The sequence below is a fragment of the Myotis lucifugus genome, unplaced genomic scaffold, assembly GCF_000147115.1.
Source record: "Myotis lucifugus unplaced genomic scaffold, Myoluc2.0 scaffold_119, whole genome shotgun sequence".
NCBI lineage: Eukaryota > Metazoa > Chordata > Mammalia > Chiroptera > Vespertilionidae > Myotis > Myotis lucifugus.
In genome coordinates, this window is record NW_005871167.1 from 1,022,128 (window position 1) to 1,035,686 (window position 13,559).

Consider the following 13,559-nt stretch of genomic DNA (forward strand, 5'->3'; position numbering starts at 1 on the left):
TCCTAAAGAGAAACCCTGCAGATGGGCTCACCAGTTTTGCTTCAAGAAGTCCCTGTCCCATAATTCCGATGCCTGCTGAAGTTGAAGAAACACTGGGATAGAGAATCAGAACCGCCTCTGGCTCCTCAGACTTACAACTATGTAGTAAGGGCAATAATAGAGCAAAACATTGTCTTCAAATCCTAAGGGAAAAGGATGTCTAATATAAACTCTGTACACACCCAAACTGTCACTCCTATGAAGATATTCCACACATGAAACACACACACGTGCACACACACTCACACTCCTACGCATGGTTTCTTGGAAAGCTAATGGAGGCTCTGCTCTGCCCCAGGGAAATGAGGGAGTAAACCAAGGAAGGCTGAGCAGCCAGGTAGTGGGACTCCAACAGAGTAAAGATGTGGAGCCCCCAAAGTGAGCCCGGGTTCTCTAAAAGGCTGCAGCTTCGGCATGATCGTGTGAAGCCTCTGCAGCAAACCTTGTCACTTCCAGTGTTTGTCATCCACATCCAGAATCTCAGCTGCTTTGAGCTGGAAGAGATCATTCTTTTCCTCTTGTTGACAGGTGAGAAAATCAAAGTGTAGTGAATCAGAACAGAATCAGCGTCCCCTTGCTGGGGAACTGTGGTCTGAATTGTTGCTTCAAAGAGACCCTACTTAAAAAAAATAAAAATAAAAAAGGAGCTCCTACAATATAACAGGTTGGTTAGTGTATAGGATCAGAGGTTTATGTTTCCTTTTGATGAGTGATGGCTATAGTGGCCATAACGTTCTCTGACGTACATGTGCATCTAGAACAGGGGTGGGCAAACTTTTTGACTCGAGGGCCACAATGGGTTCTTAAACTGGACCGGAGGGCCGGAACAAAAGCATGGATGGAGTGTTTGTGTGAACTAATATAAATTCAAAGTAAACATCATTACATAAAAGGGTACGGTCTTTTTTTTTTTTAGTTTTATTCATTTCAAACGGGGGCCATAGTTTGCCCATGGCTGATCTAGAACCTCAAGGTACATAAATCCGTAGGGGCTACTCTGAACTTTGATCTAGACTAGAGTTTCTGGACTAATCATGACCAGTCGCTTCAGGGTCTTGAACCCATTCATTTAGTCCCGACGTGGTGGAACCAGAAATGAATTAGAAGTTCTCTCCACTCACAAGTAAATCACAAGCTAACGGGAAGACTCAGACTCCCAGCTGAACCATAACAGTGGTCTGGCACATGGAAATGGCTAGGGAGCGCCTCTGCCTCAAAAGATGGGAAATTTTAAATGTCACTAGAGTGAATTTTTATTGCATGTAATTAAATCGTTTCAGATTACGATAATTGTTCAGTAAGTATCTTCTTTAGCATCCTAAATGGAAAAACTTGCTCTTAAATTTGTTTATATAAAGGACTAAATTGAATTTACACTTGGGGATCAAAAAGAGTTGTTTTGTATCTGGTGTGAATGGCTTTTTGACTCATTTCTTTTTTCATTTTTAACATGTGTTATAATTGCCTTATTAATAGGGCCCTGATTATTTTATTAAGACATGTGGCCATCATTATGATGTTCATGGTCCAAAAGATAATTATATTTTATATTGACCTGGCTTTTAGCTGAAAGAACTGACTCTTTGCCCCTCACAGTGGCTCATTTGCTGCTTAGTATCATTAATTCTTAATCAAGAATCCTTCTCCTTGCTAACGTTGCCTCATTTGGCTTTATTCTTTGATGCCACAGTACCAGTGGACCAGTCTAAACGTGTTCTTTTAATGAAACTTAATTACTTTTTTAGAAAAAAGATGAGCAGAGAGAGTTTATTTTTATCTGCATGGAAGAGGTTCTTTGCTTGCCAAGTCTCTCTGTTTAAAGAAACCTAATATTATGGGGTGTTAGTATTCTAGCCAAGATAGTTTCCAAGGAAGCTTTCTTTTTGTGGGGTGGGGGGAGAAAGGGGGGGAGTTATTGTTGGAAGTATCAGTGCCCTTTAAAGTGTTTGCAAAATGTAGTGTTTTCTTTAACAACTTGTAATTCCTTTATAAATGATGTTAAACTGGTTGCTTGCAAGTTATATATAGAAATCAGAATTTCCTTGGGGCCAGGCCGACTCTCCCAGTCAATACAGTTAATATACTTGCTCTGTGGTTGTATGGAATGACCATGGATTCAGCAATTTGTTAGTTGCAATAACTGAATTGGACTTAAGGGATGTGGTTAGAGAAATGCATTCTAAGAAAAGAGGGCATTGCAACATATAAAAAAATAGTTTCAAATTAAATTTCACTGAGCACGCCCTCTCTGTAAGGAAAGTGCCACACGCACACACCTTCTCTAAATAGCCAAGATTGCACATCTTTACACCTCCCAGCTGCAAAGCCTTAAGCTTCCTGTTGGAGACAGTTGGAACGATTGACAGACACTTCTTATTCACCAAGAAGTTACAGTTTAATTGGTTCAGGAATTCCAGTGTGAAAAAACCTGATATTCTGGTTCCTCACTAACAAAGAATATTTCACTCTGTGACTCTCCTTTCAAACTCTGGAAATAAACTAACAGCATCTATATCCACCTATGAGTACATGAGATTCTTTTGAGACTCTTATGCTTTCTGGAGGTCACAGTGAGTCAAAAAGTAAAGCCAATCATCATCATACTGAGTGGTTATGTCACTAACCTCATGAGTTATATTTTACTGTTATTAGTCCGGATTTACATTTAGTGGAGGTGTTCACAGTATCAGAACAAATAAGCGCATTTCTTATATATGAGAAGAATACATTTCTCTATTTCCCTAGTGACTATAGCAGTGATGGCAAACCTTTTGAGCTCGGCGTGTCAGCATTTTGAAAAACCCTAACTTAACTCTGGTGCCGTGTCACATATAGAAATTTTTTGATATTTGATAGTAAAACAAAGACTTATATTTTTAATATTTATTTTCTATAGTTAAATGCCATTTAACAAAGAAAAATCAACCAAAAAAATGAGTTTGCGTGTCACCTCTGACACGCGTGTCATAGGTTCGCCATCACTGGACTATAGGCACACTAAAATGTCAATACTGGCTCTTCTAGTCAGCATCTCACACCTGAGCAAGAGAGGACCATAGTCTGTGCTCTGTGCATTAGAAGGCCTCCCTTATCAGCGATACAGAGCACTGTGGTAGCACAGGTGGAGGGAATGAGAATTCCAGTAGTGCCAGAGACGACAGAGCTGGAAACCCAAGCTTGTATGTCAGGGTAGAAGAAAAGCACAGCCTGGGCCCTGGGAAACCCAAAGGGGACATCTAGGCACACAGTCACCGTCATCCCAGCGTGCCATCATGTGTCCTCTGCACCTCCTGGGGGTGCTCCGGCACCTGGTGTGGCCTGCCTCCCACCCAGTCCTTCTACCCACTGCTGCCAGAGCAACCTTTCTAAAATGCACTTGTGATTGTTGCCCCACCATTTGAAAGTCTCCGTCCTCCCCTTCCTACTTGATCCTCAGGTAGAAGCCACATGCCCACATGCCTTACAGCATGCCCATCTGGCCTACTGTTATCTCCTGCCAGCACCTCACGCTTGAACTTCCTCTGTCTGCAGTCTCCACCCATGAACACTGTACTTCAGCCATCAAGGCTGTCTTTTTTCTTTCACTTCCTCAGAGGGAATCAAGCCTTGCCTCACTCTCACTTGCTTCTGCTTGGAACACTAGGGGGCTCCTGGCTGTGGGAAGTGTTGCTGACCTCCTGCACCCCTCCCACCACTTGCTAGGAGGCTGCCCTTCCCTCTTCCACTCCACTGCTTCCTTATCATAGCACTTGTCACTTCAGTGACCACTCCCGTTTGCCTGCCTTTTCTCCCCACGGGAATTTCAGCTCTGTGAGGTCAGGGACCATATCTCCCTCCTTCATTATTAGATCTTGAGAACTCTCAGGACAAATGTCATCATACAAAATGGTCAGTCATGTGTGCCTCTACATTTAAAGGCCTTTGGCAAAGTAGGCTGAAAGGTGAAGTTAGCAGCAAAATGAAGCCTTTATTGCTGGGCCTGAGAAGCCACAGCTGAAATACCTGGGACTGTGTTTGCTGTGGCTCTGAGAAGCCCGAGGGAACCTTGTGAATTCCAGCTGACCAGGACCCCAGGTCTGTGTCTGTCCACAAGGGACTGATTATCCTTGACCTCGGCAGTGATTAACCATGGAACACCTTGTACTGTCAACAAGCAGAGAAGACCAAAATATTCGTAGTCTTTAAGATGGATTGGAACACCATGTTTGGAACACCTTCCAATGCTTTTACAGTACCATAGTGTGGTTTTTGAACAATGCAAAGATGGCATTTTCACATTAACTTTAGTAATGGAAAAAGATATTCACACAATTTGGCTTTTGTTGCTGTTGTTTTGTTAAAGCAATTCATACTTCCCGCCAAAAACATTAACAGCAGTGCGTTTAATGTGCCCATCAATTTTGGTAGGTATCCATATTTGGAGAACGCTAGATTTGAATTAAATCTTTGTCTTCTAGAAGTGGCTAATTGTGGCCCACTCTTAGTATCAGACGTGTTTAGATGGAGGGTTTTAGGTGATTAAAAAGAGTTTTTAATCTAGTGTTTTAAATGTAGCTGTCTCCTTTTAAAAAAACCCTTTCATGATATAAAGCATGGCTTTAAAAACAAAAACAAAACTGGTGCATATCAGGTGGTTATTGGCCAGTTAAGTCTGAGAGCTAATGTGAAACTGGTATTTGGATTCAGTTCAGCTCCATGAGGACAGAGGCCGGATTCTGTGATACAGGGACTATTATCCGGGCAGTTGTGAGGGATTTTTGTGCCAGAAGCGGTGCTGACAAAGACGGCACTGTGCCGCCCCGTCTGTAACTGAGCGCTTTCACACTGCAGTTTAGGAGGTGTGCAGCTCAGGAAATGGCTGGCTTTGGCTGGAGCATACTTTCACTGCAAGGAAAATTTTATTCGTCACTCAAGTAATTGGCAGTTTTAATACCTTGTTCATAATTACCTTATAAACAAACCAATATATAAACCAAAGATTGTAAGGCCTGTTATCTAACTCGTAGCCTTATTTGACCAAGGGGATAGACACCTGTGGGTCTGCCGCTCCCTCCCACAAAAGACCAATTTGCTCCGTTTATTGCAGAAAACTAAAGCCGAGCATTTTCTTTTTGTTGTTGTTAAATATAAGTGTAGCTGTACTAGCCCCAGACAGCCTGGGGGCCAAAACCAGATGCAGAGTTTAATGGGAGGTACTGGCTGGGGACGGGAGGGAGGTGGAGAGGGTGGGGGAGGTGACTTGGGCACTTCAGGGTTACTCCACTGATTGTGGGAGGAACATCCTGGTAATGCAACAGTTGGCTTATGTATTTAAGCGAACATTTTTGTCCCCTAAAGCGTGGTTTTGTTTAACCCACACACACTAACCCTAAGGCCCTGTGGCTTGTCTCTTGGACTGAATCCATCTCCGGGACCTAGAAATTGACTAATTGTCTCACTTGCATTGCCCTGTACCTCACAACTAGATCAAGGAGCTTATACACTGGTGAATCCAGATGTGGGAAATGGTCGGAATCAGAGGTCATGGCTGACTTAACTCTAAACAAAGTCTGTAAGACGTTATGGGAATCTGAGGCCTTGATGTTTGTGCCTTGTATGTGTGTTTTTCACCTTACTGTTATCACAAAAGTTTAGCTCTTACCATATGCATCACCTTGTTACCGTGTATAGAATTACTTGACAATGGGGTTAGATTCTCAGATGATTTGGATCAAAAAAGATTTCCCCCGCAGTCCTTGAAAGTGACCTAGGGAGGATTTCAGCACGGCTCTGAGAAGTTTCATTAGTTGTCTAAATAGAAAACATAACAACCTTATTCTCTTTTGTGAGGAAAGCCACACCTGAGTTTGCACACATTCAGGAAGTTCTTCTGTGATGGGTGCCAGACACATGCAGAACCCTGGCCCCCTCTGATCTACCTTGTGTGCAAACACAGCTGAGGCATTTCCAGGGCTTCCTTACTGTGGCATGATGGTGCCTCAGTGAGCCAGGGTGGATTCCCACATTAGCTTGAAACCAGAAGGACAGCATTTTTACAAGGGTGGGAAGTAGTAGGCATTTCTTTAGGTGCATCTCCCCATGAGGCCTTCATTGTCAAAATACCTTTGAAACTGTATGCCATGAAACAAGCCTTCAGGGATGGCCTTGGGACCAATAAGGACTTCTGTGAGGTGCTTTGGGAGTGCTTGCACTGTTAGATTAAAAGCTTTAATTTCCTAATTTTAACTGTAATATCTATACCAGAGAAATGTTGTTGTGGTTAAGTGGCAAATACAGATATTGAAAAATGCTTAGCGTAGAGCTTGGAATCTAATAATATATCTTCAACATGATTAGATTCCATGCACATTCCAAGATAGAGGTGTAGAGACATATCCCTGCATGGAGGGGGTAGTGCACAGTATGACAGACAAGGCCGCCAGGGTAAGGGCTACGTAAGAACACAACACAGGACTTTGTGGAAAATACATCAAGTTGAACCTACCTCAGGAGCTTTCTGAGATGGTGAGAGGACTGTGAAATATAATAATGCAAAAAAAGCTTAATAAACTCAACACCATAGAAATATATCTGTTGGTAAGAAATATACATATATGAGATACATCTTCTAAGTTTTCTCATTAAGCAGAGGTTAACTGCAGACTAGGTTTAGAAATGCCAGCATGTGACTTGTCTTGCATACAGAGTTCTGCCTTCAGAGTGTTTTATTGTTCTTGGGTGGGTTATAAAGAGAAGACCTTTTGTTTGTAGGTAGACTGTTACCTTCCCAACCTTTCTACCTTAACGTGCTATTTCCTCTGCCAAATGACTGAAAAGACAAAGATCTGATATAGCAATTAAGATGACCCTCACCTCAGTTTAATTCATCTTTTCTAGCAACATGGCCATTTAACGGTGACTTTCGCCTTGGAATCTGTTGTATTGATGACCTCTTTAGAGCTTTGCCTTGGCCTCTTTTTTTTTTATTAATTTGTAGTCTAGTACAGTGCTCGCCAATAGAACTTTCCACAGTGATAGAAATGTTCTGTGTGCGTACTGTCCCGTTTGACAGCCCCCAGACACCCGTGGCTACTGAGGACTTGAAATGTGGCTACGGATGACTAAGGAGTTGAATTTTAACATTGGATTTTACTTAAATTTAAAGAGCCGCATGTAGCTACCACATTGGACATTCTGGTTTGGTATTCAGGACTTAATGTCAAAATTTTTTTTTCTTGTAAGTATATTTTATTGATTTTTCACAGAGAGAAAGGGAGAGGAACAGAGAGTCAGAAACATCGATGAGAAACATCGATCAGCTGCCCCCTGCACACACCCCCACCGGGGATGTGCCCACAACCAAGGCATGCCCTTGATCGGAACCGAACCTGGGATCCTTAGTCCGCAGGCCGACGCTCTATCCACTGAGCCAAACCAGCCAGGGCAATGTCAAAAATGTTAAGTGTAATTACTACCAGTGATTACATAAACTGAGATGCTCATATGTAGTACTGTATAAAATTCGGAGCCCTGAAACACATCCACTGGTTTGGAAGACTGGCAATGTATTGAAACTTGTTATTTCTTAAAGAAAAAGAGATCTTTCTAGAATGGCTTTTAAAAAGCCCCGGTCTGATGAGTATTGAAGTGTGGGTACTTTCCAAGCGAAGAATTACAGGTAGATTAGGAATCAAGAAGAAGGAAGAGGGAGCTAGCAGATTAGTGCCTGGACTGCCAGCTCGGTGTTGGGCACTCACATACTGTTCAATAAAAAGAAAGAGGAAGAATGAATATTAACGAAATAACAAAGAAAAAGCAGTGTAAGTGCATAGCATTTATGTATTAGATATGTTTACTCTGACTCCCCATCTTGTGGGGTGGGCTTTTGTAGAGAATGTCCTGTGGGACCTAGAGGTGTATCTTCCTTGTACTTCTGAGCTGTCTGCTCTAGGCGTGTCCCTTTTGTGGGTTATTTGGACTCTTCTGTTGTGATTGGGTCTAGATTGCCGTTGCCCCGTTCATGGGCGGACTCTCCTTTCGGGCTACGAGGCTCAGCCCTACCACATCGTGTGAGCTGTTGTATAGGTGCACTCTCTACGTTGTTTGTCTTCAGTGTTCCTCGGTCAAAATACGTCCACTCAGCTATGCTTTTCTTGTTTTTCCAAGCCGACTGCGCGGTATTTTAGCTGTAAATCCAGTCCGTGGCTGGGAGTAAGGGCACTCAGCCTCCTTTAGAGTGCAGCCATCTTTGCTCCGAAGTGCATAGCATTTAGGTAACACGCCCATATTTTTATAGGGATGTTCTTCATATTATATTCTAATGTTACAACGTACTATTTAATTCAAAATTAAAGTGACTAGAGAGATGCTGTTTAACTTTTAAAAAGTACTGTTTAGAGCAGTTTTCCATTTTTTTCTGGAGAGCAAGTGAGGAATAGAGAATATTATTCACCTTTCCGATTGTCGTACCATCCCTCCTATTATCTTTGCTTTCCTTCATTCCAGAGCTGGAAACAGGATTGCTGAAATAGTACCTGAACAGCTGAAACACTTTCAGTCCCTGGAAACTTTGGACCTCAGCAGCAATAATATTTCAGAGCTTAAAACTGCATTTCCACCTCTACAACTCAAATATCTGTAAGTCAAGATTTCTTTAGCAGAAGTATTTAGTTTTGGTGGAACTATCATGTTATAACAAGAAAATCAACTTTAAGATGTAACAAACTGCTTATTTTACTGCTGATATATCAAAAATATAACTTTCTTATTGACTTATAATTTGCTTTAAATCTGAACAACCATAACCTTCATTTTACTCTTACAAAAAATTAGACATCCCTTGACTGTTAGAAAACTTACGGGGTACAGACTGCTTCTTTAAAAAGAAATCAGATTTAAACCATTGTTGTTCAATTATTGTTTTATTAATACATGCATAAAAATGAAATTAGTTTCTAAAGAGTGAGTAAACATCTCTAACAAATTTTTATAACTTTCAGATTTTCCAGTTACTCTTTCCCCACCAAAGTGTGTGAATCATAGTCAGTACTGGTCCACAAGGACCTACAGAACGATTATTTAGAATGTCCATTGTTACAACTGGTGGTCAGGTTCTGTGGAGATTCTTTATAACACAGACGATGCATGCGCTCTGTCTTCCCAAAGAAACCAGAAAGAGAAGCTCATCTTCAAACTTTTAACAGGTACATCAACAGCAACCGGATCACGTCGATGGAACCTGGGTGTTTTGATAATTTGGCCAACACGCTCCTGGCGTTGAAGCTGAACAGGAACCGGATATCGGCTATACCACCCAAGATGTTCAAACTGCCCCAACTGCAACACCTGTAAGTAAAACATCTCTTAGGACCGAAGACTTAGGTAATGTTTCCTCGCCTTCTCTACACCCTTGGGGTCCGTCCCCTACCAGCCACAATGCAGCAGAAGGAGTTTGGAAGCAAGGATGTTGCTGTCTTCCCTTTGAGAGCCAGAGTTGTGGAATCCCTGGATCAGAACAGCCTTAAGTCACCTAGTACAAGCTCCTGCCTGACAAGGCATGTCGGATTGTTACCAAAAGAGTGAACAGTGTAATCATTGAGCAGCCTCTGGACAAAGGCGTCATTGTGGCACTGGAGAAATCATGGGGACTCTCAACAGCTGTGGTTTATGAGAATCATGCCGACAACTCCAGGAGGCTCTGATAGCTTAAGTGGCTGTAAAGAACTGTCTCGTTAATAATAGTGGAATGATCTGCGAACAGGCTCCTACAAAATAGTGGTTTTCAACCTTGGCTGCACATTACAGACACTTGGGGAGCTTTAAAAAATCCCAGTGACCAGGCCACACCCTGCACCAATTATATTAGAACCTCTGGGGTAAGATCCAGGCCTCAGTAATTTTTAAAACTCTCCAGGTGATTCCAGTGTGCAACCAAGGTTGAGAACGACGGCCTTAAAGAGAAAGCATTAAACATGAAGGATCACGAGGGTAACCAACTGTTGTAAGCAGATTGGACAGGATAAATTTGTCCCTGTTCCTGAAAAGACCTCGTGTCTGAATGTAACATTCATTATTCCAGATAATTAAAAAAATATATTAGTTTACTTTTATACTGAGTGGACAACAGTTTTGAAATAAAAGTGTAGTCTAGTTTCAGTATTTTATCATTTCAAAAATACATCACACATTTCAGAAGGAAATTCACTTACTGTTAATAAATCAACATTTTTCTGGATACAAATATTTAGAAATTTAAGACAATATGTAATTTAACACGGGCTGGTGTAACTACATTGTAGTAATGTGACATGTTATTACCCCCTCCAGAATTTGTCCTATAAGCTAACAATTTAACTGTAATATCCAATGCAGCGAACTGAACCGAAACAAGATAAAAAATGTAGATGGGCTCACGTTCCAAGGGCTGGGAGCTTTGAAGTCTCTGAAAATGCAAAGAAACGGAGTAACAAGACTTATGGATGGAGCTTTTTGGGGGCTGAGCAACATGGAAATCTTGTAAGTGTAGTTTATCATAATTCCTATCCAGGTAGTGTGATTACTGAACATTCAGCAGCTTTTATTCGAAATCCTATCATGTTAAAGTCTCATCATTTACAATCATTTACAATTTAGTTTTGTCTCAGGTAAAGTGACTGAGAATTTATAAGCACATGGTTTGTTGTTTTTTGCTGAGGTCTTTAACAGAAACTAACTAGTAACAATAGGAATATGTAATAGGCTGTCATCATAGGTCCCCTTTGAAGAGACTAGATAATGAACTCTTGATCCTGCTTTTGATTCGTGTTGTCATTGTAGGCAGCTGGACCATAATAACCTAACAGAGATCACCAAAGGCTGGCTTTATGGCTTGCTGATGCTACAGGAACTTCATCTCAGCCAAAATGCCATCAACAGGATCAGCCCTGATGCCTGGGAGTTCTGCCAAAAACTCAGTGAGCTGTGAGTTGCCTTTTATTCTCCCCAAGTTTGAGAGCAAGGATCATGCCAGAGCATGAGCTTCTTACCACCGATCTGTGAAATTTTCATAACAGTATCCCAGGTGACAGCATTTTTCACATGCAACCTGGTCGCATTTTTTGTTGTGATAAGTTGGAGACCACTATGATGCTTCAGGTCTGTGGCTCATGAGCTGAAGCAGTGAGTGATGGCTATTTTCAAATAGAGGTGTTTCTCTTAAATTACTGGGATTAGGAATAATGTTTACCTGGGTATTAGTAAGGAGGCAGAGTTTTAGAATAAGGATTAATGTGGTTACATTAATATTACCTGTTTTGTTTCTTTAAACAATTCATCGTGTTGAATTAGAAAGTAAAAGCTATGATAGGTGTGTTTTTTTTTTTGTTCCTTTTTCCTTTCCAGGGACCTGACTTTCAATCACTTGTCGAGGTTAGATGATTCAAGCTTCCTGGGCCTAAGCTTGCTAAATACACTGCACATTGGGAACAACAAAGTCAGCTACATTGCTGATTGTGCCTTCCGGGGGCTTTCCAGTTTAAAGACTTTGTAAGTTACACATTTTGCTCTCTGTACAGGAACCTAATTGGTTCCTAAATGTGCCCACTTTTCTCCCAGCAGATTTCCTTTGTTGTGAAGGAAATGTGTGCGGCCTTAGAAGTAGTGTCTTAATCTTTCCCAGATCAGTTTGATTAAAATCGGTCTATTTCACCCATGTGTGTTTCTTAAAGGGATTAAAAAGGACGGTGATCAGCTTGTTTTGGTGATTATACTTAGCCTTCTCAGGATCTCCAGGAAGTTGGTGACTGCTCAAGAGGGAAACAATTTCAAATCCACTAATTTTTCTTTAGAAAATGCAGATTAAAAATTACCCAGAGCACAAAGATCTCATACCAGTTATATCCAGACTTGATCTCTGTCCAAGAGAAAGAAGAGGGAGTTGATTAACTGACCTTTGAAAACTCTCGGCAAATGTTAATTTTAATGTTGTGCAATGGGCTTTTGATTTTTGCCCTGTCAGAGGCTTTTGCTCTGTTCACTACTTGAAGCATTACATAATTGAAAGACATACTGTATGCTTTGGCGAACGCCTGCTTATGTGGTTGGAACAGTGGTTTTAAAGTTTAATGTATTTTTCAGACTATTCAAGTCTTTCAGAACTTAGTCATCTTGATAGAGGAATTAATAGAGCTCGAGTCAGCTGTCCTGATTTTGGGCAAAAAAAAAACCAACCACCTTAAAATGCTGTGGTAAAGAGGACAGGGTGTAGGAGTTATGTTGGGAGAGAGCTCGAATTTTCTATTGTTTGGAAAGGGGTGGAGATGATGTGGGGAATTAATGAGGAATTTATTACAAATTACATGCCACCTGGGTGGTGATCTTAGATTTCTGAGTGTGTCCCTAAAGAGAATGCTTGCATATTCTCTTAAGTACCTAGTACCAGTTTCACAACATCCCTCTTTTATATTAGGGATCTGAAGAACAATGAAATTTCCTGGACTATTGAGGACATGAATGGTGCTTTCTCTGGGCTTGACAAACTGCGGCGGCTGTGAGTATGATTTGCCTCATAATTTGACTCCCTCTTTGACCTAAAGTAAACATTGTGTCTCCATTCAGTCAGTTCCACAAGCTTAAAGAGTGTAGAAATAGGTGCTTAATGTGGTTGCTACCCTTTGTCATTTCCCTAAATGAGGGCTGTTATACAAGATGTGTATGAGTTTGCTTTCTTCCTTGGGTCTAAGGGTTTTTATTCAACACTTTGGTGTGTGTAACTTATTTTAATATCTAGATAAGAATTTTAAATTGTTGAGAGTGCTTAGACTCTAAAGATTATCATTGTGTGAAAGTTTCAACAGTTTGAAATTTTCACTGTTGCAGTCTACTCACAGAAATGTTTAAATGAAGTGACCCAATATCTACTGAGAATATGGAAGTAGGTTCCAAGCAGTCCAGGATCAAAACATGCTTATCTGTAGCCATAAAATGGCCTTGCAGGTGGCCAAATTCTGTACTGTAAGCCGGTGGTTTCCAAATTGAGTTTCATGTAGCCCTGAATGTCTGTGGGGAGGCTAAAGAGAAAGTCTCCACTGTTATCTGCTTTATTTATTAAAGTGCCAAGAAAGTGTCCTTGGAATAAGTTTCCACCCGTAGGAATGCCTCGCCATTCCTAAAGAGACTTTGAAAATCACTGCTTTAATGTAACCATCAGAGTCATTTATTGAATACCTATTTTTGCTGGGTTCTCTGTTGAATGCTGTGAAAACCATGCTGAACTATATTACTGAAGTACATGGCACAGATACATTTTTACAGAATATATTGTTCAATTCAAGGAAATAAAGTACTCACAAGTGATTTCAAAAGCAGTTCTTGTCATGAGAATTCTACTCCCAGAATGGTTTTTATTAACTATTCCAATGTAAATTTTGTTGTGTTTTTTTTTTTGCCCCCAGAATCCTCCAGGGAAACCGGATTCGATCTATTACCAAAAAAGCCTTCACTGGTTTGGATGCGTTGGAACATCTGTGAGTAGCGGGAATTTAGTTATCCTTGGTAGACTAAGA

At 41.0% G+C, this 13,559-nt stretch overlaps 1 protein-coding gene across 3 annotated transcripts in view; it reads left to right on the forward strand.

Annotated features, from left to right (window-relative positions):
- The window catches only part of LRIG3 (leucine rich repeats and immunoglobulin like domains 3), a 43,894-nt gene that overhangs the window by 16,909 nt on the left and 13,426 nt on the right, over positions 1 to 13,559 (forward strand). For all 3 annotated transcript variants that reach the window (XM_023757948.1, XM_023757949.1, XM_023757950.1), the window contains exons 4-10: positions 8,524 to 8,655; positions 9,222 to 9,365; positions 10,390 to 10,533; positions 10,834 to 10,977; positions 11,398 to 11,541; positions 12,464 to 12,544; positions 13,449 to 13,520. In XM_023757948.1, coding sequence (XP_023613716.1) covers positions 8,524 to 8,655; positions 9,222 to 9,365; positions 10,390 to 10,533; positions 10,834 to 10,977; positions 11,398 to 11,541; positions 12,464 to 12,544; positions 13,449 to 13,520 — 861 coding nt within the window. The remainder of the gene's footprint in view (positions 1 to 8,523; positions 8,656 to 9,221; positions 9,366 to 10,389; positions 10,534 to 10,833; positions 10,978 to 11,397; positions 11,542 to 12,463; positions 12,545 to 13,448; positions 13,521 to 13,559) is intronic.